This window comes from Bacillus rossius, chromosome 3, assembly GCF_032445375.1.
Source record: "Bacillus rossius redtenbacheri isolate Brsri chromosome 3, Brsri_v3, whole genome shotgun sequence".
Classification (NCBI taxonomy): Eukaryota; Metazoa; Arthropoda; class Insecta; order Phasmatodea; family Bacillidae; genus Bacillus; species Bacillus rossius.
Genome location: NC_086332.1, coordinates 121,628,840 through 121,655,940, shown reverse-complemented (window position 1 = coordinate 121,655,940; position 27,101 = coordinate 121,628,840). Strand labels below are relative to the sequence as shown.

The window sequence follows — 27,101 nt, the reverse complement described above, 5'->3', positions numbered from 1 at the left end:
GGCGATCCATGTATTTCTCTACTATTACATCTCCCTTTCTTAACAGTACTCTTCCAAATACTTAGGTCTATGTACATGACGTCCACTTTGTGTTGTGAGAGTGGTGGCAGGTTGAGCCGTGGCTGACTGACTGTCATCGTGGTGTAACATCTGTTTGTTATGTTGATCCCACCGTATTGTTTCCTTAAACTCCCTACTCTCATGATCCCATCCTTTAAAGTCCTCGTCTATACTTTCCCTTCTTCCCCTCGCCAGCCTGTTTGTCTCACCTCCTTCCCCCTCGTCGATCCTGTTCTTAACTCTGAACTCAAAATTGTTAGTTCCTTTATGTATGTGAACTCTATTTCTTTCAACCTGCTTGCCCTCAGGGGTCATAATCACATAAGATCGTGGTCTTTTGGAGGAGTACCCCAGTACCTGCCCCATGGTCCTTTCCTGATCCCCTTGTCTGCTATAGAATACATTATCGCCTGGCTTGAAAGGCTTGAGCCTTCTTGATCCCCTATTGTAATACTCCTGTTGTTTGTTTTGTCTGCTAATGAGCTTTGCCTTGTCTGCCTGATGTACCTCCAGACTATCTCTACCCACTGTCAGCATGGTGTTTGGTTGACGACCAAACATCAATTCTGCTGGCGTTTTCCAGTTTACTTCTAGCGGAGTGTTGTTTAATTCCAGCATTGCTAACTTGACATCCTTGTTCTCTACCCCGACTTTCTTTAACATCCGCTTAACTGTCTGTATGTGTCTTTCTGCTAGCCCATTTGACTGTGCATATGGTGGACTGGAGGTGACATGGTTAAACTGCCATTCCTCTGCAAACTGTTTGAATTTCGCATTGGCATACTGTGGGCCATTATCACTATACACAACGTTCGGTATCCCATACTGGGAAAAAACTGTTTTAATTTATCTATGGTACCCTTGCTAGACATATCTTTGAGTTCTTCTATTTCCACAAACTTAGTAAAGTAATCCACCACCAATACATAATTCTTTTGGAAGAGAGCGAAAATATCCGTGCCTACAGCCAGTCACGGACCACCTGGTACCTCTCTCATGTACATTGGTTGCTTGACATTTTTCTTTGGACTCCTCAAACAAATTACACAATTATTCACCACATTCTCTACTTCTGGACCCATATTAGGCCAGTACAAATGTTGTCTGGCACAATGTTTACACTTAGATATACCTAAATGATTATAATTCACCCGATTCAGCATCTCCTTCCGTAGGGCCTTAGGAACTAAAATTTGCTCTCCCTTAAATAACAAGTCATCAACTACATTTAACTCACTCTGCACCATGAAGTAAGGTTTTGTGACATCCGCACACTCTTTCTTGTCTTTTGGCCAACCCTTTTTAACCAGCTGTATTACTGCCTGCAATTCTGGATACTTACTAGTCTCTACTTTAAACTGTTCTAGTCTACATTGTGTGACTGGCAGCTTAGCTATTACTAGCCCTACGTGTGCTTCAATTTCTTGGCAAACATCACTATTCTGTGAATTCTTTTCCCCTAGCCTCGACAAAGCATCTGCGAAGATGAGATCTTTACCCGGTACATACTCCAGGGTAAACTCGTATGGTTGTAACCTCAAGCGCATTCTTTGCAATCGCAACGGACACTCATTTAAGGGTTTTTTAAAAATAGAAATGAGAGGTAAGTGATCTGTCTGTACTACAAACTTGGTTCCATACAGATATTGGTGCAAGCGCTCACAACCATACAGTATTGCAAGACACTCTTTTTCAATCTGTGCATAATTTTCTTCACTTTTGTTAAGTGTTTTGTTTGCATATACTACTGGCAACTGCTTTTGAAGGATAACTGCTCCTAGGCTATGACTAGACGCATCGACTGATAAAACTGTCGGCTTATTTCTGTCATAGTACTGTAGCACTGGGTTTTTTGTTAGCACTTGCTTAAGTTCCCTAAAGGCCTGCTCATGGTGATCATTCCACTGCCATGCTGCATGCAGAAGAAAGAAAAGAAACTGAGCGGTGACTTCCTCCCTCTTCGGCTAATCACTGGCAACCCACAGTATGTAGTCACCTTCCTCACCTATGCTGCATAGAGGTTCACCAGTAAACTTTGGTTAAAATTTATATAAGTGACACAGTTTGTAAGTATGGCTTGTAGTTTTTTTAACTAAGCTATAAAAAAAACAGAAACAAAATGGCGTACAGCGCTCAAACAATGGCATAAGGACGCAGTTTGTAAGCACACGAGCGGTTTTTCAACTAAGCTCTTTTCAACTTGTTAGACAAACAAATAATTCTCGATGGCTTTCAAAAATTCACTGGTTTCTCACAGTTATTTAGTACCAAAAAATGTCCGCCTAATTCAAGGTTTATCGATTTTACCGGTCAGATGGCCACAACCCACAGTATGTAGTCACCTTCCTCACCTATGCTGCATAGAAGTTCACCAGTAAACTTTGGTTAAAAATTATATAAGTGACACAGTTTGTAAGTATGGCTTGTAGTTTTTTTAACTAAGCTATAAAAAAACTGAAACAAAATGGCGTACAGCGCTCAAACAATGGCATAAGGACGCAGTTTGTAGGCACACGAGCGGTTTTTCAACTAAGCTCTTTTCAACTTGTTAGACAAACAAATAATTCTCGATGGCTTTCAAAAATTCACTGGTTTCTCACAGTTATTTAGTACTAAAAAAATGTCCGCCTAATTCAAGGTTTATCGATTTTACCGGTCAGATGGCCACCCTGTTAAAAGTAAACATTGGCTATCAAAACTTAAGAAATTTGTATGAATCAGTTGTATGCATCCCAAAGTCCCCAACTGGTGTCGAATGAGCAATCTGCCATCCCAGACAGCTGCTTGACAATCAGCTGCCATGTTGAACAGCTGCATGTAGGTCATAGCTTGTTTCGATAGTTGCCTGTCAGCAGCTGTATGAGACAGCTGCCTGTCGATCATGTACTGTTTGGACAGCTGCCGCATCAAATACATGGAGGTCACAGCTGCTGTTTTGCACAGCTGCTTTTCTGTTAGATGACTGTCCGACAGCTGCTTGTTTGAAAGCTAACAGTCAGTCAGCTACCCCTGTAACACCCCTCGTGCCTCAAAATAGAATTATTTGGAATTAATTAAAAGACCCTTGGAAACAAGCTGGAAAAAATAATACGTTAAATGAAATGATTTACCAGAGGCGACACGAGGTGGGAACAAACACAATTTAGGAACTTCCTGTAACAAGCAAAGGGGAAGTTGGGGGATCGTTATAATCAATAAAATAAAAACTACACGATTAACTTGATCTATAGTTTCCCTGTTTTATTTGCCCTGATGAATATCATGTTTCAATTATTTTAACATACATACAAAAGATTTAACAATTTTCCAAGATTAACGAAAGGAACACGAAATTGGGGCTGGCCAGCGCTTACTTAAACTAATTTACATTCTTAGTTTGAAATATAAACATTTGCATTATGAGTGGATGGATCCCATGATTAAATTGATAATTAGTTCTATTCGTTTTACATTTTCTTGAGAAAAACACTGGTCGCTGGTGGGTTGGTCATCCGGCTGAGATAGTACGTCGCTAGGTAAAGGGGAAATGTTGAAATTACATTACCACCCGGGGTCTTCAAACAATCAAGTCGGGTGGTAGAAAAGTTTCTTCTAATGTTTCTTCCCACGGAACAGGGAAGGGGGGGAGGCCACGAGATGAGAGCATCAATCTCTCCCGGTCATCGAACCCTGTCTGCAACAGTCCAAATCAAAGCTGATTAGAACTGGTATACAGGCAGTCTATGGGGCAGAAAATGCCCGGAAAAAAAATTTAAAGGGAAAAAGGAGGGTTCGCGAATTATCACTCACCAAAACAGGGGAGTTGCCCAGCACGCTGCCATCGTGGAGTCAGCCCGGGGTCTGGAGCTCGCGAATTGCGCGGCAGGACGCGGATGATTTCTTCATAATAATAAATTTCAAAAAAAATTAAAAGCTAAAAAAAAAATAACTATTACATTGCAGACGGACTAAACTACTTGAAAAGATTTTAGGGATAGCATCCCTCAATTAAGCGACTACATAGTCGGTTGCAGCCGGATGGAAGTTTTGCAAAGTCTCGTCGACTCGCCGATAATCAAACGATCCGTCTGCAGTCGCGGCGCGAAGTGTCCCGCGGAGAAACGCGTCTCGTAATTAAAAGTAAAACTTGAATCAAAAGTGGAGGGGAGGACTGGGAGTCCGGACCGAAAGGTCCCGAAGTTCCCCGAGTGAGGGCCATAAAAAAAACTCTGATTGAAGTCTCGAAGCTGGTAGCATTGCGTCGACCTTAGCGCTACCTGTTGGGGGCTGTCTGAAATAAAAAAGAATCGACTCGCCCACGGCGTCCATATAACTCAAGGCAAAGCAGGTGCTGCTCCCTGGCGCCCTAGAGGGTAGGCAAGCGGAGAAGTTCGCGAATTGGCCGCTAGGAAGCGCTTGTGATCAGTTTTGGCGCACTCGTTTTGCGAAGAGACCTTGGAAACGGTCACCGGTGTCCAGGAGGTTACGACCGGTCATTGGTCTTACTTGGAACTGAGAAGAGGGGGAGGTGGGGTAAAATTCAACGCTGATGGGAAACTACGCCCCGTCGTGGCTACAGAGGGGCGAATATAACACTACGACGTGATGAAAAGGGCGAATCTCAGCTCGTCTCTGCGAACTGGTCGCCTGCAAGCTACAGCCTTGCCATGCAGTTAGGATCACGAAGGGAAATGATATTACAGGCTTGAGGCGTGACTGAAGGCGGGGGAAATGGTAAGCGGTCTGCCAGTCAGTGATTAGGCCAGCAGAATATCCGATACGCCGATGGGAAAGGGGCTCCAGAGCACTGAGACAAAGTTTAACTCAGAGGAGTACACCGGACTAACAAATTAAAATTACACTATAGTAGGGCAAATAAAATTTCTACACAAAAATTTAAAATCATAATAAAAATTTAAAATATATTGTGTCGAATTTACTAATTAGCGGCACATACTTCCCCCCTGAAAGACGGAGTCAGGGTGGCCCACTTGAGCCACCAAAAACCTGGGTTCCAGAAACTTACCCTGTACCAGGATCTACCGTAGTAAACTACTTACAATGGCTAACAATTCTTACGTGTCTAAATAACGGCTAAAACTTACAGATAACTTATTGAATTAGGGGCGCCCCTATAAACTAGACAACTTAACGAAACACTTCTTAACCTAAATTTCTTATAAACTAGTACCATGGATTTTTTATTTTACTTATGATTATTACCTAGGTTTTTTGTTATATCAACACGTTGGTTGAGTATGGCATGCCGTAGTGGGAAAGCTGTTCCTTGTATAAAGAAACACAGTGAAGAGTGCCCTCATTTTAGGTTGGGGTGTACTTTCTTCAACTGAGAAATGTGAGCGCGCGCGCGATATTCGCCGGAGCTGGGGTCGGCTAACGCGACCGCGACCGTGACCGGCGTGAGGTATCGCTGGATCTGCCAGGGGCCATTCCAACGATATGATAGCTTGGCTGACCTCTTGTCGATCGCCTTGCTGAGTGTGTGTGCTCTGCACAACACTAAATCTCCTACTCTGTAGGGATTGGGATAGCGTTTTTTGTTATATTTTTGCCTGCTTGCCTCGTGGGCCAAGTTCAGGTTTTTACGAGCTCTACTCCAGACTTCCTTAATGTTCCTGGGGTCGTCTGGTAGTAACTCTTTTAACGTCCATTGATTAGAGAGTGGGGTGTTGGGCTGGTACGTAAACATGAGTTCAAACGGTGTTGTTTTGTGACTCTCATGTCTGGCGGAATTGAAAGCCATTTGCAACCACACGAGGTTGGAATCCCACCCTATCCTGCGAGTTCGCATGGAATGCTATTAAGGCAGACCGGAGGTTTCGGTTGAAACGCTCCGCATGCGAAGGCTGGGGGTAGTAGGGAGTCGTGGTCACGTGCTGAATGCCGTGTGAAAAACACATGTTTTTGAACTGAGTCGATTTAAAGTTTGTGGCATTATCGGAAACAATAATGGAAGGTACCCCGGCTATTTTGAAAATATAATTTTGGAGGGCTCGAATGGTGATTTCGGCCGTGGCTCTTCTAACAGGGATTAGCCACACAAATTTTGAGAATGCATCTACGCATACTAGAAGCATCGAATTTCCGTCTTTTGACCTTGGGAAGGCTCCCACAAAATCTATGAAAAGCTTTTGCATGGGCCTTTCGGCCACGTCAGAACTTAAATAGCCGAACTGGGTCTGCTGCGCAGGTTTACTCAATGCACATAATTTGCACAATTTCACCCTTTGCGTTATATCCTTGTGCATTCCGTCCCAGATAAAATTCCTGCGAATGTTTTCAATTAATTTGAAAATTCCTAAGTGTGCGCCCAAAGGTGACGAGTGGTAATATTGAAAAACCATGTCCCTGAGATTCTGAGGTAAGGCTATTTTAAAATTTTTTGCCTGTTGTGTCCTTCGGTAAAGGATGCCTTTTGAAAGTTTGTAAAATTTTGGAGGTGAGCCTGATTTTATTTGGTTCATTATGTCGGACAATTGTGGGTCAGAATTTTGATTTGATTGTATGTCGGAAAATGCTAGAGGAAAATCCGTTAACAATGCGTGGCAGGCAATAGGATTGTTTTCTTGAATCTCGGAGTTGGAAGGATTCTCGAACATTTGAGAAAGAGTATCTGCCACGATGTTCTGTGAACCACGAATATGTTGGATTTGAAATTTCAGAGAAGCTATCTTGACAATCCAGCGTCCTAATTTGCCTAATTGCTTGGGGTGAGCCAAAAGCCAAGCAAGGGCCTGATTATCGGTTTCCAGCAGAAATTCTTTGTGTTCCAAATAGGGCCGGAACTTATCTATGCCGAAAACTACAGCAAGGCACTCAAGTTCGTATACCGAGGAGGCTTTCCTCTCCTGGTGTGTTAGGGTGCGGGAGGCGAAAGCTATTGGTTGCCTGCAGCCATCGAATTCTTGTGACAGCACGGCCCCAATGGCCACACTGGATGCATCGGTTTGCAAAATAAAAGGTTTACTGAAATCAGCCATTCTAAGTACTGGAGGGCTAGCTATTGCATGTTTTAGAAAATCAAAAGCTTTGTCCTGTTCTGGACCCCAATTGAAAACGGAATTTTTTTTACGTAGAGCATTCAGTGGTGCTGCATGCTCAGCAAAATTGGGTATGAATTTGGCGTAAAAATTTGCCATGCCAATAAACCTGGAAATGCCCTTAGCATCTTTAGGGGGTTGGAAATCCTTTATCGCTTGTGTGCGATTAGGGTCAATGGTTACTCCTCGACTTGAAATCAGGTGTCCGAGGAAAGAAATTTCCTGCACTGCAAATTTCACCTTCTTTGTATTCACAGTGAGTCCGGATTTACGTAGGCGCTTAAGGACTTCTTGCAAATGATCCATATGCTCTTCAAAGGATTCTGAATAAACAACAACGTCATCAAGATAATTAAACACAAATTTGAATTTCAGATCGCCGAAAATTTGGTCTAGAAGGCGTGTTAACACTTGGGCGCCTGTGGCTAGGCCAAAGGGTACTACCTTGTATTGATACAGATTCCACGGGACGCAGAAACTTGTGACGTGTTTTGACTCTGGTGTTAGTGGTATTTGATGATAGGCCGAATTTAGGTCAAAGACGCTGAAAAATTTGGCTTTACTGAACCAGTGACATGCCGAATTTAGGTCTGGTAATGGCGTCATCTCTACTTCAATTTGCCGATTTACGCGGCGGAAATCGACCACCATGCGGTGACCTTGGCCTTGGTCCTTGGGTACTAAAAATGCCGGGGAGGCGAAACTGGAAGTGGAAGGTTCGATAACATCTTTGTCCAATAAATTTTGTATGTGATCCCGCATTATCTGCATTTTAGGTCCTAATAATTGGTAAGGGTGACACCTAACTGGGGTTTTGTCCAAAAGCTTAATTTCATATTGGGTGAGATGGGTACGCCCTAATTTTTCACTCAAAACGTCGGGAAAGTTACTGCATAACTTCTCTATTTCTCGTTTCTGTTCAAAGTTAAGATGGGTTAGTGAAATGTTATTATCACCTTTAGCCTCTGTGTGAATGGCATTTACTTTGCTCTTACATTTTGCGTCCGGTGACACAAAAGAAACAAAAACTTGGTTGTTAAATTTAAAGTGAATTCTTCGTGCTTTCAAATCAATTATCATGCTTGTTTTTGCAATAAAATCGGAACCAAAAATTAAATCTGTGGCCAAATCATCTGCTACTAAGAATGGGAAAGACCAAGAAAACAAATCGATTTTTACTTTAACAAAAACAATACGATTTACCTTCAAAGGCTGTTCAGTAGCTGTAAAACATTTTATTTTTATTGGCTCTACCTTTTGAATCAAACGGTCTTGTTGTAATTTCCTGAATAGCTGACCTGACACGAATGATCGCACGGATCCAGTATCTATTAGGCCTGGAACTTCTTGTTTTCCAATTATGGTGTTGGCGTAGGGCAAAACTGTGGGTATATTAGCTAGAATATTATGACATGTTCTTTTGTCCGTGGTTCGCGGACAATTACATTGTCTGCACATAGGCCTAAACGTGTTACAGTTTTCCGTTTGCTTGTCTTGACGAGCTTTATTTTTCTTAGCTCGCCTTTGTTTCTGTTTCCTTCTTTTGTTTTTTCCTCTGTGTGGGGAAGCGGTGTTTTGTTGAAATTTTTGGTCGGGTTTGGCATTAGGTTCGGTGTGAAAGGAAAAATTTCTAACTGTTGTTTGGGCAGCTGGCTCAGAAAGAATTCTTTCTGGCCAGCGATTTACACGTTTTTTGAATCACGCGAATTTTGAAAGTTTGGGCGATAGTTTTTTGCGCGACACTGTTCAATGTAGTGCCCGGGTCTTTTGCAGTACCTGCAGACAGGTATCCGTTCCTCTCTATTTTGAGGCTTAGCGACTCGTTCATTGCTGTTTTTGTGTTGCGAATTTTTGTTATAATACTGCTGTTTATTTTCTGTTACTCTGGTATTGTTGTGGGCGTAGACATTAGCTTCTCTGTTTCGCTGGTGGTCTGCGTATTCTACATTCGTGTTGGAGATGCACAAGCGATCAAGCTCGGCAAAATTTTGTGGTCGGGCCTGAAAAACTGCTCGCGATCGTTCCTGCGGGTTAATTCCATCTAGGATGTTTGAGACTATCTCACTCTCAGATACTCGCAACCGAAGAATTTGAGCGGCTAGTTTGATGTCTGCTATGTAATTAGGCAAGGCTTCATTTCTTTGTTGTAGCCTGTTGTACCATTCCAACCTGATGTTGGTCATCAAACGGGCTGGAATAAAATAATTTAGAATGTCCTCATGAAATTGGTCAAAAGAATAATTTTGCTCAATGACGAGCGTCACTCGCTCGCTCAAGGGTGGTTGTGTGAAGGGGAAAATAACTTCTAGGAGTTCCCTGTCTGGAAGGTTTGCCTTTTGTTTAATTTTGAACAAGTTCTTTAGGAAGTCGATTAGACTCTTGGGCTCCAACCCTGTGGTTTCCTGAAAATTAGCCAGCAGTCTTTCGACGGGATTAGGTATCTTGGCGTAAAAACTACCTCCAGTTGTTTGATTGAAGGTAGGAACCACAGGTACTGGGTTCGGTGCTAGATTAGAGGCGTGAGGTGTGACTGGCGGAGGTTGAGTTTGGTTTTGAGGTTGGTATACCTGCGGGCCCAATGGCAGGTATGTGGTGGCAGGGCTGAGGTAAGGAAGTTGTGATTCAATCCTGCCACCAGGGTGCACAGGGGTTGGTTGTGGTAGCGTAGCTGCCAGGGTGGAAGGAAAGGCTGTCAGTGGCGAAACTGACCTTCCACTGGTCGAGGAGGTGGGAAGGGCTTCCGGGGAGGTATGGAGGGATGTGAAGGCTGACCGGAATTCATGATAGGGGTTGAAAATGGCGGGTGAGGTGGAGGGTAGGTATATGGGTTGGGGCATGTAAACAGGATGAGCTGAGAGCGAATGCGTAGGATAGGCGAAGGTGACATTGGTGCTCGGGTGAGTACCCGTCGCCATGACAGTCGCAGATGGAAAATGAGATGGTGTGAATGTCGAAGTCAGTGCCCGGCGACGTGATGTCAAGGGGGGTGAGGGTGGTGGGGAGGGTGAAAGAGGTGGGGTAGGGACTGGGCTGCCTCCAGTGTGCATTTGTTTTAGGGGTTCCTGTACTTGACTGTCAGTTACTCCTCCTGCCACTGTCTCTACGGGTTCAAGTGTTCTTTGGTCGATTGTGGCTAGTTTGCTCCGCAATTGGAAATTTAGACCAGGAATCTGTTGCCTACATTTCTCGATCTCCTTTTGGTAGATCCCATTTAATTTTTTGGTGGCTAGTATTGTGAGGTTGGTAAATCTCGTGCCAATATGACTCAAGCGAGTTAGCGCACGTAAGATGTTGTTTCTATTTGTCTCGTTTCGTACAGAATTAGTATAACTGTGGAGTTCCTGAAATTTACTACAAACACAGTTAAATTCCTCCAAAAAGTCCAAGTCAGCGAGATTAGTGACTTGTGGTTGAATTTCCTCGGCACACGCAGCTCGGAATCTTTTCCGGAGCGTGGCCACGTCACCGAGGCTTGACAAACCTCGAAATCGGAGTTTGTACTCCAGCTCGTCACGGAGGAGATACTCCGGCGTGAGCATTGTGTCCCTTTCGTAGGTGGAGCTTGGTCCAGTCTTACGAGAACAGCAAAACATATACAAAAATTTACGTTGATTGGCCAACCAACAAACTATGGTTGAAACAAACTATGGTTGAAACAGTACATTAAATTCTACACAAGACACTCTTAATTTAACTTAGCTTAGCTTAATAATATCGTAGTTGCTCCGACGGGTCGGAAGTATGTGCCCAGAATACAGAAAGTTAACTATTTTTGCCGGCAGACGAATGAGTTGGTACGCCTGTCGGCGTCGCTCTCAGAGGTAAGCGACCTCTGGGACCTGCGTGAACAAGAAAGGGGGGGGGGGGGGAGGTAGGCGACGTGCTATCACGCACGCGTGGCAAGATTACAGCTGTCAACAGACGCCACTGCCCTCGGCCGTCGGGCGAGGAGAAAAGGGGGGGAGGGGTGTCTGTGACCTTGTGCCTGTCACGTCCGGGGACGCGCGATGGGGGGGGAAGGTCAGCTGGCTGGATGAAAGACGTCTTGCACGCTACGCGCTACCTAAGTCCGCACGGGAATTTAAAACTCAATATAAATTTTAAAAATTTAACTCATTATAACTAGGGGGTGTACCAGCGATCAGTTTACAATATCATTACAAAATTGTTATTATCAAAAATTAATTTAAAAAAATTTTTTGTACTTTTAATTTTTAGTTTAGATATGCTTATATTATTATGGTATGCCTATAGATCAAGGAAACCACGCTCTGCTACCAAGTTGTAACACCCCTCGTGCCTCAAAATAGAATTATTTGGAATTAATTAAAAGACCCTTGGAAACAAGCTGGAAAAAATAATACGTTAAATGAAATGATTTACCAGAGGCGACACGAGGTGGGAACAAACACAATTTAGGAACTTCCTGTAACAAGCAAAGGGGAAGTTGGGGGATCGTTATAATCAATAAAATAAAAACTACACGATTAACTTGATCTATAGTTTCCCTGTTTTATTTGCCCTGATGAATATCATGTTTCAATTATTTTAACATACATACAAAAGATTTAACAATTTTCCAAGATTAACGAAAGGAACACGAAATTGGGGCTGGCCAGCGCTTACTTAAACTAATTTACATTCTTAGTTTGAAATATAAACATTTGCATTATGAGTGGATGGATCCCATGATTAAATTGATAATTAGTTCTATTCGTTTTACATTTTCTTGAGAAAAACACTGGTCGCTGGTGGGTTGGTCATCCGGCTGAGATAGTACGTCGCTAGGTAAAGGGGAAATGTTGAAATTACATTACCACCCGGGGTCTTCAAACAATCACGTCGGGTGGTAGAAAAGTTTCTTCTAATGTTTCTTCCCACGGAACAGGGAAGGGGGGGAGGCCACGAGATGAGAGCATCAATCTCTCCCGGTCATCGAACCCTGTCTGCAACAGTCCAAATCAAAGCTGATTAGAACTGGTATACAGGCAGTCTATGGGGCAGAAAATGCCCGGAAAAAAAATTTAAAGGGAAAAAGGAGGGTTCGCGAATTATCACTCACCAAAACAGGGGAGTTGCCCAGCACGCTGCCATCGTGGAGTCAGCCCGGGGTCTGGAGCTCGCGAATTGCGCGGCAGGACGCGGATGATTTCTTCATAATAATAAATTTCAAAAAAAATTAAAAGCTAAAAAAAAATAACTATTACATTGCAGACGGACTAAACTACTTGAAAAGATTTTAGGGATAGCATCCCTCAATTAGGCGACTACATAGTCGGTTGCGGCCGGATGGAAGTTTTGCAAAGTCTCGTCGACTCGCCGATAATCAAACGATCCGTCTGCAGTCGCGGCGCGAAGTGTCCCGCGGAGAAACGCGTCTCGTAATTAAAAGTAAAACTTGAATCAAAAGTGGAGGGGAGGACTGGGAGTCCGGACCGAAAGGTCCCGAAGTTCCCCGAGTGAGGGCCATAAAAAAAACTCTGATTGAAGTCTCGAAGCTGGTAGCATTGCGTCGACCTTAGCGCTACCTGTTGGGGGCTGTCTGAAATAAAAAAGAATCGACTCGCCCACGGCGTCCATATAACTCAAGGCAAAGCAGGTGCTGCTCCCTGGCGCCCTAGAGGGTAGGCAAGCGGAGAAGTTCGCGAATTGGCCGCTAGGAAGCGCTTGTGATCAGTTTTGGCGCACTCGTTTTGCGAAGAGACCTTGGAAACGGTCACCGGTGTCCAGGAGGTTACGACAGGTCATTGGTCTTACTTGGAACTGAGAAGAGGGGGAGGTGGGGTAAAATGCAACGCTGATGGGAAACTACGCCCCGTCGTGGCTACAGAGGGGCGAATATAACACTACGACGTGATGAAAAGGGCGAATCTCAGCTCGTCTCTGCGAACTGGTCGCCTGCAAGCTACAGCCTTGCCATGCAGTTAGGATCACGAAGGGAAATGATATTACAGGCTTGAGGCGTGACTGAAGGCGGGGGAAATGGTAAGCGGTCTGCCAGTCAGTGATTAGGCCAGCAGAATATCCAATACGCCGATGGGAAAGGGGCTCCAGAGCACTGAGACAAAGTTTAACTCAGAGGAGTACACCGGACTAACAAATTAAAATTACACTATAGTAGGGCAAATAAAATTTCTACACAAAAATTTAAAATCATAATAAAAATTTAAAATATATCGTGTCGAATTTACTAATTAGCGGCACACCCCATTGCCACAATTTTACACAATTTAACTTAATGAGCACTACATTAGATCTAGAAACATAAGAGTAATCAAAATAAAGTACCACGTTTCTTTGCCAAGCACAGAGATACCAGCTACAGTGGATCTTCAGTGATCGTGGGTGCTGACACATCACCCTCATGGGGCAAGGGTCAAAACCCAGCATGACCTAAGTTGGTACCACTGTATTTGGAGAATACCTCTATGCGTGACAGAGCTACGGGAAACCAACTCACAGTCTGCTCCATTTCCTCCGTCTCCACCGTCCATAAGGAGCCTGTCTTGTACATCTCCCATGCTGTGTCCCACTGCCGCTTCAGGTCCCACACCACTTCCAGTTCCTCCAAATCCTGCAGGAATATAACCAAATTATATCATCATAAAAGTTAGTAAATACATACAGGACTAGTTTTCTGAGGTAAATACATTGCATTTCAACTACAAAATTTCATAATAAAGATACTTTAAAACTAACCAAATAATACACATATTGCACGCAGTTCATGAAAAAAATCTTAGTGAAACTACTTTTTTAAATTTTAATAGTGCTTAGCCTTCTAATAATAATTTTTTTCACAGATATGAAAAAGAATAACCGAATGCCTCACCCGCTGCAGTTTGGTAAGGGCCCGTGACTCTGGTAATAATATGCCAAAAAAAGCAAGATCAGTCTTGAGTTGTTCACTTTCCATCTGCATTTCAGTCACTTGTTGCTTGGCGTTATCCAGGTAGCCAAAGGCATCTGGTTCACAGGACAGCCATAGTTAAACAAGTCATACTCCACTTCAGTCACACTTACAGCCTTTGTTCTGTGTAGTTATATTTAACTTCTTTACATTGTACATTTTAAAGTTTACTGAGTAGGCACCTAAGTACATGCAAACAATTTCAATTGTATGTTGTCAAATATGCAGACACACCTCACAAGTCACTAATGCTTGTCACCGGTGAATAGTAAGGTATTGCAATGGAGTTAACATTCATCACTCAAAGTTTAAAATGTAAAGGAAATGAACAAATTATACTTATTGATGTAACAGCGTGGCCACTCTACATGGAATTATAAATTCCTGGTTATTTCCAGGTTTTTAGGCTCTGAATTTAAATATTCCAGGTTTTGCCTTCTATTATTTAAAAACAAGTCCTGCTGAAAAGAAAGTTGGTCAATTAAATAAATTTAACAAGAAAATTTATTAGTTGAGGTCATACATCTATTAAATTCAAAAAACCATAAGCATTTATCTTTTATTTTTAATCTCTTAAGAACTCTTGTCACTATGCATACTTATATCAGATATTCCAAGAAGAAATTAAAAGAGTAAAAAAAACTTAATTTTTCTTTAACTCCTCATCTCTCTAGCATGGAATTTCTTCTCTCTTGCTGCATTTTTTTGCAATTGGGCAATTCGTGCTGCTTGCAGCAAGGGATTTGCGATTTAACTGCTTAAACTCCTGCATTTATCACTGCATCATACCCTTGTCTTATGGCACCATACGCTAGTCTAGTTTCTTCCATGTTCAAAATAATAAGTTGGTTTTATCCTGCAGTAGAGCCTCCAGTCTTTGACATGACAAATAAAAGTACAGTAAACTCCCTATTAGCCGTGTTAATTGGGACCTACCAACGCGACGCCTGGATATTTGAAATCCTGCAAAAAAACCGGATAATCTGTTTCACGTTTAAGGAATTGGGGTCGCATCATATATGTCGTCAGTAGAATTCTGAGCACGAGTGAAGTCTTTGTGTACTGTGTCTCAGCTTATCGGAACATAAACAATACGGCACTGTGTCGCCATGCCGTCTTTCTCAGTCTGCGGGGAAGGGGGCAGTCACCCACTCCCCTTTTTAATCCTCCACCCCCTTCTTTTAAATTTATTTATTTTTTTAACCCTCGGCGGCAAGCTATTCTTTCTTCTCAGTTTCTTTGTCCTTTCATAAATTAAGCCATGTTGGAGGAATACATAAGTAGCACTTCAATACACTAATTCTCAGAGGATTGATTTTCACAGACCTAAGAAAAGAAAGTTTCCACAAATCAAAGATGGATGCAGCAATACAAGCGCATTTTGCGGAGCCGTAGCTGCAGTGTTCGTTAAAAAATAAATGGCACGAGAAAACAGTATCGTTGGCGTCATGAAAAACTGTCGTGACAAGACTCGTGATGATTGCCTTCACATATGTTACTAGTTCACGGTAAGGGAAAGTTAACTCAACACTGCTAAAGATAAGATCGTGCAAACCATACACATACAAATTCTGGCTAGCACCCCCCCCCCCCTTCCCTGGGTTAACAATCCTCCAGCCGAATGCCACTCAGTCACGTCACACTCGGGGGCACCTGCCCTGCCAATGGGCGGGCGGAAAGTAGCATAGCAGCACATGACAGAGACTGGAGACGTGAAGCAGTCGGGTTTGAGTGTGACAAATGTGACAGCTCAGAGGGTGGGAGATAAGGAGAGTCGGGGTCAAACGGCCGGCCAAGAGAAGAGTTGTGCCGGAGGGATGCCATTTTTACATGCTTTATATTAGCTTCACCTGTATGTTTGTTTGTCTGTCCGTCTGTAACTCTTTCGACTAAGAGTGAGTGGCTCATCACTGTAAAATGTCCCACCAATTTCATTACGTTCGTTAGCCGAGCGGTCTAAGGCACGCAACTTCTGTGACGTCAGCTTTCGGATTAAGCGATCGTGGGTTCTACTACCGGCCACGCCGAAAAAAAATAATTTTTTTTTTTTTTTCGGTAAATCTAAGATTATATCCATACATCTAACTGTAAATGATTCGGAGAGACTTTACCATTTCTTTGTGACGTTGCAACTCCAAATAATTATCTCAGATGGTAATAGGCAGTGTCAGTAACTCATTTCCCTATGATAATTATACATAAATATAGTTTAAAAAACTAAAAAAAACATGCTTTCAAAGAATATCAAACTAAAAAGTTAAAAATAAATATAGTTTAAAAAACTAAAGAAACATGCTTTTAAAGATTATCAAACTAAAAAGTAAAAAATAATTTTAAAATTTAATTTATGACAATAGTATATAAGCAATACTAGTATAAATGAGAAAAAAGCATGGGGCGCTTAATATACAAAAAATATGGCACAAAGCGCTTCAAGCTTTTTTCTCATTTATACTAGTATTGCTGATATACTATTGTCATAAATTAAATTTTAAAATTATTTTTTACTTTTTAGTTTGATAATCTTTAAAAGCATGTTTCTTTAGTTTTTTAAACTATATTTATTTGTTACGGCTTCAGAATACAACAAACTAATAATCAAACTAAAGCTAAGCTCGGATAAAACGAGATTTTACTGTAATATGTAATAGTTTTCGGGCGGGGTCATCTGTTTATTATTACCGGCAAAGAAAATCTTCAGATGTAAAAGTAAAAAAAAAAACGAGAGGAGAAAGGAAAGAAAATAAATTGAGTAAAGACTTCCACCCCCTACGGCTAATCACCGGCAACCCACAGTGTAATCTTAACTTGTCACATTCTCTCATCTGCTGCTGAGGTTCGCTTAAAAATGGTATAAGTGACCTAGTTCGTCGGCACGGCATGTAGTTTTTCAACTAAGCTCTTACCAGCGCTCAATAATGGCATAAGTGATGCAGTTCTTAGGCACAATGAGAAATTTTTCAACTGAGCTCTTTTCAAATTTGATAGACAAAAAAATCATTCCTGATGGCTTTCAAAAATTAACTAGTTTCTCATAGTTTTCCAGGCACTAAAAAAATTCCCCGCTAATTCAAGGTTTCCCGATTTTCATGGTTGGGTGGCCACCCTATATGACCTAAGTTAAATGACAGAAAGTGAATATCACATCTTAAAAAGAATGGTTTTTTGTAGGTTAGAAAATATAACCTTTGAATTTATAATAATAGGTGTAAAAGTAATTTTAAAAAATCTTGTTGATTTTTAACAATGAGTTCTCACTTTAATTAATTTTAGGGATCACACAGCATTTAAGTTAACAGCCTATCTTGGTATACTATACCAAATCACGCATTTGACAGAAAGTACAATATTCTTGTTTATAAAGTAGATAAGCTTTAAGTTTACATGCTGACATGTACAGTTTTTGGTGGATTCGAGCTGTGTCATCATTTGGCATTTCAATTAAAAGAGGCAACTTTTAATCATCTATTTTGGTTCTCATTGGAATTAAAATCTCACCAGATTTTCAGTTCATGTTCCAGGAAGGAGAGTGCATACACAAATTTAAATAACAACCAACATGTGAATGTGTAAGATTACTTAAATAAAAAATTCAGTAATGTTCCAATCATGACCTCAAGTAACCACATTATCCTTGTATCCCTGTTATTTGAAGAAACTGACAGTTTAACAGGATATTGCAATATGTGTTTTGTATGGTGACATGGCCTTTATAAATTGTTTTGAGGATTTTATTTTGGAGCTGTGCTGACACATTCTTGCCATGGCTAAATAATGACCATACTGCGTAATGTCAAAGTGTTTTCACATTAAAGTATTTACAATTTAATATTTTCTATCATTAAATACATATATTTCTTCAAGTAAAAATGCACAGTTGTATCCAAAAATTCTGGCAGGATTCAATGTGATCATAAAAACTGTTTGTGCATATCCCCCAATAAAAACTATAAAACAAGTACTCATTCATAACTGGCATTTATGTTGAGAAAATATAGAACCTTTACCACTATTTTCTGTCTCTTTAATAACTACATCAGCTGACATGATGTGGATTTCATGGTCATGTATTTTTATTGTTATTGCCCCTGTTTAAATATTTTATTATTTTCACTCTGTTGCATCAAACTCACTCTCTTTCTTCACAGCTGACAGGAGCTAAGATGTCAATAAGTTTACCTTTGTTCTCCCAAGCAGAGGTGAATGGAGCATTTGTCTTGAAGTCCTCTGCTTGAGCCTCAATTCTAGCATTCAGAGCTTTAACTGCTTCAAGAAGTGCAAGGCGAAATCTTTCCTGTTGACAAAACAGATAAGACAAATTCCAAACTCAAAACTTTATAGACATCAAACCTTACTGAAAAGTATTTATTATTCTTACACAATACTATGAACATAATATCCAACACCGTGAAATAGGTAATTTCATAAGAGTTAAACATATTCATAGCACTTTCAAATAACACAATTACACCATGGACTAAACTAATTACTTGTGCCACAAATTAGTTATTTTCTCGGCACCAAATCAGGTTTTTATTTATTCATACTTTTGATCAGTGTTTAGGTGTCTCACATTTTATTTTTTTTAATACAATGGGGCCCTTATTATTTAAGCATTATGCAGTCGGTCCACCCACTCCTAGCTACTGCACTACACTGTCGGTAGCGACAAGTTAGCAGCGTGGTGGATTTTCTCTGCCTGCCATCACTTACGACATCAAGTAACCGGCGCAGGTGCTGCGTCTTTCGTTACATCTGGCTCCTGTTTCCGTCGCGCCAGACACGCACGGCACCTTGCAACCAGCCTCCTCAAGCAAGGTTCCCAGCATCGCCTGGCATTTTCTCCCCATCCCCCTCGCCTAACATTGTCTCACCACCCCGTAATGTTACCCGCCATTTTGTCCCCAGCACTCGCTCCCCCCCTTCCATTCCACATGCAAACGCACGTCGCACTGCCCTGTGCAACCACTCTTGGATGCCATAGAAACTAATTTAAAGTACTCTGTAGTTTCTCTGAGTGCCTCCAGGAGGTGCCACTTACCTAGGCCTTCCTCCTCTCAGTACCCCCCTCCCCCTTTTTGCCTCTAGGCAATCCTATTGGATTCCCCTCTCCAGTCTCTCTTGTTGGCCAATTGGAGCGCCATTTTTCTGCAGTGGGTCTCAGTTTGAGGGTCCAAATGACAACTTCCGGACCTGTCTTTCGGCCCCAATCTTTCCGGAGATGTTCCTGCTCTCAGGAGCTCGCACGCTTCAGTAACGGCCTGTGAAGTATGTTGTTTCTGCATCACCAAACGACTCCAGTTTCACGGCGGGCGCACGGTTGCTAAGTCAAAAAGGAATGTAAGCCTGCTCCAGTTTGCCTTCTCAACAAGTCAATTCCAACGCTAGAACAACTAATTTCGGACCTACGAACACTTGAACATGTGACAACTCAACATTAACTGTAAGACGTTTCAAAAGATAAAATATTTGAACTTCATGGTAGCTTTTTAACTTGAACCCAAGAATGTAAGTTGGCCAACATTTTCCCATTTTATAACGGTTCGTTATATACAAAAAATAAACAGATGTTGAATGCCGATTGTAATTTTGTTGTTTTTATTTTTTCAAATAGAATGCACAGACGAATCCAAACACTTCCAAAAGAGGTTACTCACTCATTCCACATACATCTGCCCGTCGAAAAATGCCCGCAGTTTGCGTGATGAGAATTAACGAAAAAATAGCGTAATCTTCAGTAATCTTTTACTGCAAGTACACGAAATTAGTGCGGCCTTAAACATGACCGCACCCAGCGAAAACTAATTTCGCCACGAGCCAAAACGCCGACGAAGGTGGCCGCAATTTTTAATTATGTCCGAACGAAATATAAAAAAAATTAGGTTAACTTAATAATCGGCCTGGCTCTGACCTCCAACATTAAATTATCTATTAGCAAATTACTTCATAATTTGGCGAGAAGCCACCGAACGCGACCTACTGATGCAGCAATCGGCACACAACTAACTGAAGTCCTGCCACCGTCTCCTCCACGCAGGGAGGATAAGTCACATGACCTCACCGACCAATCACACGCACGCTTCATTCACGCTTACTGATACAAGCCAATCAGAGTACAAATTACAATACATGAAAAACCCTGTACACACAGAACTCGGGGGTTCCCTTGATCTGTCTCTTTTCAATTTTACATCAAAATCGGGGACTCCCATTCTCGTTCTCTCTCCCACACCGTGAGACAGCAGTTATCACTCAGTTCCCACGCAGTGGGGGAATTCCCGTCTTTATCTATCTCTGAGGGGAATTACTGTTTCTTTCTCACTCACACTTACAGGCCTCTCATGCCTCTCTTTCTATCCATCACACCAGACACAGTCCCGTGTTCTAGAATCATTCCACATTACAAACAGCAATTATAATACAAATTACTTTACAAAATTAAAATCATTTAGAAATAACCTGAAAAAGTAGGCCTAAACAGGCAAAAATCTAGTACAACGGCTCATTTGTGAATAATTACATAAAAAATAGTAATGATTAAAATTGTCTAATAAAATACAAAATACCTCCTTAAAAACATAGCAAGTGAAAAATATCAACCCTAAAATATATAACAAACGGTAAAATATCATTAGAAAGACTTTTTAAGAAATATTTACATTCATGAAAATAGTTTAAAAGAAAAATTATTTAGCTAGGAGGGCAGGGTTCTGCAATGTTACAATTTGTCTTGTTAAATCTAATAAATTTTAAATGTTTTCTATGTCTCTCTTACCCAAAACAAATAAAAATAAAGCTAATAGTAATTAAGGCAAAATGAAACCCTAACGTTTTTATCTTTTAGTTAATTACCTTGTAATGACAACAATCCACTCTATATAGGCAGTTCTGTTGAGCCTGTATAGAATTTAAAATCAAGTGTGTCTTGGTTGTAGACCTCGTGATTTCTAACAATTGGGTTTGTTACAACCTGGCATGCCTTCCTCAATTTTTTTACTTTCTAAGACGTTTATAATTATTTTGATAATAAATCACCAATGATACAAACTTAAATGTCATTCCAAATTCAGCAAACCAAACATAGAAGCTTTTATGTTAATACATAAGCCAAATTATTATGTCATTAGTTTTACACCTACAATCAGCTTCTAAGCAGTTTTAAATCAAATTAGTAGGTATTATTTTAAAGAATGTGTACTTGGTATGAAGATGTAAAAAATTACTGTATGCCAAATCATATTTTTGGGTACAATGCATGTAAAAAAATTCCTTTTCAGTACAGCCTACAGCCCCAGATAGATTTCAAAGTACCTTTTTCTTCTGAAACATTTTGGAAACTTCTGGACCATTTGAGAACTAATGTACATATCATTCTATATGTTCTCCAATATTTCAAAATAACTGATCAAAAACTTTCTCATATACCTTTCAGCGAAAATGAAAATATTTTGAATGTTTATAATTCTTTGCATCCAACATTGAATAACTTAAAAATAATTAATAATATGCTTACTAAAGTATGTATTTATGAATTTATTTTGACCTAAAAACACTATACTTCATTCCTTGAACTAATAAGTGGTCATATAAAAATTTGTTTTGGACCAAGTGTATGTAGTAGGGAATATTTAATTTTTGTTTATTTTAATCCCTATTTTTTCTACACTTTACAGCAGGGGTAGGCAACCTGGAAATGTAGGTGATCTACTATTAAGTCGCCACATGTTGAAATGATCTACTGTTCTGTTTTATTGATTATACAAAAACAAGTTTACTTTCACACATTTACAAAATAGTCTCTCTATTTGGTTTTCCCTGGTAGTTTTAAAATACCCTACTTTTTAAGGTTACAGTGCATAAAGAAATAATTATAGAAATAACTGAGTTAAATGAGGTCTGTTAGTTATAGACGAAACACTAAAAATTAAAATAACATTGAAAAATATCTCCACTTAGTGGGAAACTTGGCAGGAAATTTCCTTAACAATAGCTTTGATGTTTGGTGAATAGCTGGTTACACTGAGATGAATGCATGATTCCAAATGTTCATCAGTTATCCTACTCCTGTACTTATTTTTGATGAAGTTCATATTGGAAAATGAAGACTCGCATAGGTACGTTGAAGCAAACAAGGCTCTCACTCGAAGTGCAACATCAGTGAGCACTGGATACTTCTCTTGAGGAATGACTTGCCAACAGGTCTTTGGTTCTGCAACACTTTTCACACGCAAGTCATTTTTCAATGTAATAATTTCGAGTTCTGTAGCAGTTCTATCAATGTTGAACGTCGTCTCCATTGAGGAAGTACACTCCTCAAGATTCAGGTTTGCCCATGGAAAAGAGACAAACTGGGATATCAGAGAAATCTTTTTGAATTCTGAAAATCTGGAGTATAAATCATTTTTCAAATGAGACAAAAGTTTTACATGTTCTTCTCTTTCATATGGGGTCTCCAATGCTTCTACTTGAGCTTTCAGGGTAGGAAAGTGCCATAAATCACCTACTCTTAGGCTTTTCTCCCAAAATTTAAGTTTTTCAATGAAAGAATCTACTTCAGATATCATTTCAACCATTTCCCTATCTTTCCCTTGAAGTTCAAATCATTGAGTTTTTCTGTGAGATCAACCAAGAAAGCTAAATTATGAAGCCACCTTGCATCCTCAAGATAATAGCAGTCGCACCTGTGTTTCCGTACCATGTGCGTCTCTGCCTGAGGACGGGAGCAGATAGTGGTTCCCGAAACGTCGCTTGTTTCTGTTTTAGAAAACTGTTGTGTTTGTTTCGTCTTTTCGTTTGGTCATGTTTTTGTCTCGTTTTGACTGTTGTGCTGAAATTTTTGGGTTCAATATTTTTTTGTGCTGTCATCATTTGTGGAGGTTTTTTCGTTTCTCTCTTTTTTTTTTTTTTTTTTTTTTTTAAACTATTGTGTTTGTTTTGTCTTTTCGTTTTGCTGTGTTTTTTTTTTGTCTCGTTTCAACTGTTGTGTTGAATTTTTTTGGGTTCGGAATTTTTGTGCTGTCATCATTTGTGGGTTTTTTTTTTTGTTCTGTTAGTCCATTTTTCTTTGTTTTTTCCTTGTTTGTTGACCAAATTCCTGTTGTGGAATATTGTGTGGCGTTAAATCCTGAAAACAGCAATTTTTGCTTAATTTGTGTTTTTTGTCATTTGTGTTTTTTTGTAGTTTTCTTCTGCAGACATACATGTGCTAAGCAATGGCGTATGTCCAAAAGCCTACATCAAGTCATGCACTCCCATTGCACAAATCTTTCAAAGATAATCTCAAGATAATTTGCCATGGAGTGTTCCTGTTCTTTCAAAAATGCTGTAATGGCAGGTAGCATTTGAATGAATCGTTGAAGAACTTTGCCCTTACTCAGCCAACGCACCTCACAATGCAGAAGTAGCTCTCCATACTGCAGTTGTAATTCATCCAGCAAATCTTTGAAGAGAAGTCTTTGGAGAGGATGGGCCCGTATTTTGTTAACAATCTGCACAACTACTTTCATGGTTTCATTCATGTTCAAGAACTTTCCACACAGATATTGCTGATGTATGATGCAATGATATGACAAAAATTTTGGAAAGCTTTTATCTCTTCGACACTGAGCCAAGAAGCCATTATTTGAACCAATAAGGGCAGGCGCTCCATCAGTGGTAATGCTCACAAGCTTGTGAATTGGAATTTTGTCAGATATAAGAAACTGCTTCACTGCAAAAAAAATATCTTCACCTCTAGTATGGCCTTTCGAATGAATCAGTTTCAACAATTCTTCCTTGACTGAAAAGTCGTTGAATACAATTCGGGCAAATATTGGCAACTGAGCAATGCCAGTTGCATCATTTGACTCATCCAGCTGGAGAGAGAAGTAGCAGCATTCATCCAAATCTTTATTTATTTGAGACATGACATCACTTGCCATATTTTTAACTCTTCTTGTGATAGTTATAGCTGAAAGTTGCAGGGACTGAATAGCTGCCATTATTTACGATTTGTTTTTAAAATTTTCAAACAGATCATCACCGGCTTCAAGAAATGCTTCTTTAATTAACTCCCCGTCTTCAAATCGCTTCTTATGTTTTGCCAACACATAAGAAATGCGATAAGAAGCATTTGTGGCTGCTGTGCCCTTATCTGTCACTTTCGTAAACATGTGTTGTTGTAATGACAACATATTTTTCAGTTTCTTAATTTTCTCTCGCCTCAGTTCTGAGTTCGGGAGAAACTCATTATTTATGTTTGAATGTACTGTTTCAAAATGTCTTTGTACATTACTCTTTTTCACGAATGCAATATTTACTTTGCACAGTAAACAAATGCATTTGCAGTTTGTTTCAGTGACAAAAAAGTCATGCTCCCATTCTGCATGGAAGTTGTAAGTCTTTTGTTTCTTTGGTGCACTCATCATAAGTGATTAACTTATCACACCACAGTCAGTAATTAAGAAATGCGGGCTTAAAATAAATGTATAGTAAACGTTGTTGCACGGCCAACAATCGTCACGTGAATATCAGAAAACAATATTTACACGCAGTTGTGTCCTGTTTAGAGTATTTGGCGTTATAAATGAACGGCTGTGAATACGATCAGGGATAAGAGGTGTCATCACAAGACGACTCTAGTTTTAAAAAAAACAATCTCGTTTATTTTTTAACATCGGTTCGTCATACACGTATGCATAAACTGTGGCTGTGTATTATTAAAAGGCATTCGTTAAATAAACATCACGATTAAAGCCATTATTTTCGTTACATACTTGATGGTTTTGAAGTTATTAACCGTTATAAACAAGGAAACGTTTGAACTACATTTTGATTCTAGCAGGATTGCCAACATATATTAACCCACAAAAATTCTCTAAGTACGTTGCATGAAAATATCTAATTCGGAAAATGAGTTTATTATAACTTCCTAAAAGCAATTTTTATTTCTTATTTCGCTTTCAATACATTTTCTGCTGCTATAATTTCCTTTCTGTTAGCGTGTAGAAAACATCAAAATGTAGCCCCACATCCGTGACATTAGCTATAAGGTGAGATCAAGATGGCTACACTGCTGAACTGAGTATCGTGTTTGTTTATATTTTCGTTACATAACAAAAATTGTTTGCAAAATAACACATTTTTTTATTGTACTGGCGGCGACAGCTTTATACCTACTCAAAAATATTTGTAATTGACCGGTATCATTCGCGAACAAAGTGTTTTTTTTAATTGTTCCTCAATCAACTAACGAAGAATTGTTATATTCTTGATGTTTAAATTTCATTTAAGACTTGCAGTGGTTCGTAGCGGGTGGAAAAATCTGTGAATTTTCAATAACGCTCGTGATCTACTAAATATTGTCTCGTGATCTACCAGTAGATCGCGATCGACACGTTGCCGACCCCTGCTTTACAGTAATAGTTCATATTATCAAAAATTGTTTGAGCCAAAGTTTGGCAGGTTTACAATAAATAAATAATTTTATAGAACTTATTCTTACTTGTAGCACTATGAAACCTTACTCTCTCAAAATATAATTTTCACATAAATAAATTATATAATGTTTTTTGATAATTTTCAATACTTGGTTTAGTTTTCTATCATTCTATAAATAACAGTTGTTTATTATTTTGAGATATATTCAGACAGTTGCAACATGTTTTGTGATCATAATTTACATTGTTTCATGCTTTTTAAGTTATTCTGACGATTTGCTTGCTTTGCAGTAAATAAGCTCCTAGATGTTATTTTTACCTGTTTATTTGTGTGGCTATGTTTTTATGTGCTTCCACATATTTTTTAAGTGATAATTTGATTTGCTTTGTTTGTAAATGCGTGTTTACAGGATTTTCTTTTGCATTTTTTTGGCCGTGGATCTTTGTTTGAACGAGTTGGTGCAATAGTTTGCCGGTTGCATAAGAACTAGAGAGAGACAGAGTTCAGAGAGAGTGAGAGAAAGATTTTGATGTTAGTTGAAGTGCGGTTGTGTTTTTGTGATTGGTGATGAGGCCACGCACCTGCCGCTTCCCTGCATGTTGGCTACAGCTGCGTGACCTCGTTATTCAGTCATGGTGTGGTCGTGATACTGAAAGGTTGCAGTGGGGCGATGGCTTTAAAAATGATATAATTATGTAGTTGAGATGCAAATTTCGTAGCTGCAGTCCGGGCACCTCCGATTTATAAACATTTTTAGACCTATTATTTAGAATTTGTTGACTGCAATTGTCTGTGATAAGCCCGCAACGAGGCAAGCGTGAGACATTTTGTTGCCATCCAAAGACAGATCCTAGAGTCCATGTGTAATCACGGAATATAAATATCAATAATAAATAACCTTCTCGTCAGACATTTCGGTACCTTTGCAGTTTTAATTGTTTTCTTGAATCAAAGAAAATTTTTTAGTTATGTTTGGTGTTTAGACTGGAGCAGTGTTGTGGTCAGAAGATGACGGCCAGTGTGCTAATGTGAATTTTCGTTCAAGGGTAATAAAAAGCAATAAAAAATTATTTGCCATTCTTAAGAGGTGGGGGTAGAAGGTATCGGTGATCAGATTACAAACATTTTATTGTTTGATAAAGGAAAGAAACTGGATGTGCTTTAGGTGTATGCACCTCAAGTGGGTTGCATGGTCAAGGAGAAGGAGAAGTCTGAGGAAGATTGGGCAGAGAATGGCATAAAGTAATGGGACACCTTAATGCACAAGTTGGCAAAGATAGACGAGGTTTTGAGGAAGTGTTATAGAAGTGAAGGGTGGGGATAAAGAAACAATGAAGGAAATAAGTTGCTGGAACTATGTGCAAGAAATAGAATGAAGGTTGGGAACAGCTGGTTCAGGAAAATGAGACACACACACAAGATAACGAGTTACAGCTTGGATGGTGAACATCAGTCCATCACAGACTACTTCCTGCTGTAATAAAATGTGAAAGAGCAAACTAATGATATTTAAGTGATAGCAAGTGTAACCCTTGGTGGTGACTACAGATTGTTGGTAGTGTTGGTAGTGTTGGTAGCAGACTTAAAGGGCTGGACATGCACAAAGAAAGTAACCCAACAAGAGAAGAGAATAAAGGTGTGGAAACTGAAGAATGAAGAAGAGAGACAGAAAT

The 27,101-nt window shown here is 39.9% G+C and overlaps 1 protein-coding gene across 2 annotated transcripts in view; it reads right to left on the bottom strand.

The window, feature by feature from the left end:
• LOC134531211 (dynein axonemal heavy chain 2) overlaps window positions 1-27,101 on the bottom strand; it is an 864,487-nt gene that overhangs the window by 631,501 nt on the left and 205,885 nt on the right. For both annotated transcript variants that reach the window (XM_063366870.1, XM_063366871.1), the window contains 3 exons: window positions 18,190-18,304; window positions 13,933-14,066; window positions 13,561-13,674 (listed from right to left, as the gene is read on the bottom strand). In XM_063366870.1, coding sequence (XP_063222940.1) covers window positions 13,561-13,674; window positions 13,933-14,066; window positions 18,190-18,304 — 363 coding nt within the window. The remainder of the gene's footprint in view (window positions 1-13,560; window positions 13,675-13,932; window positions 14,067-18,189; window positions 18,305-27,101) is intronic.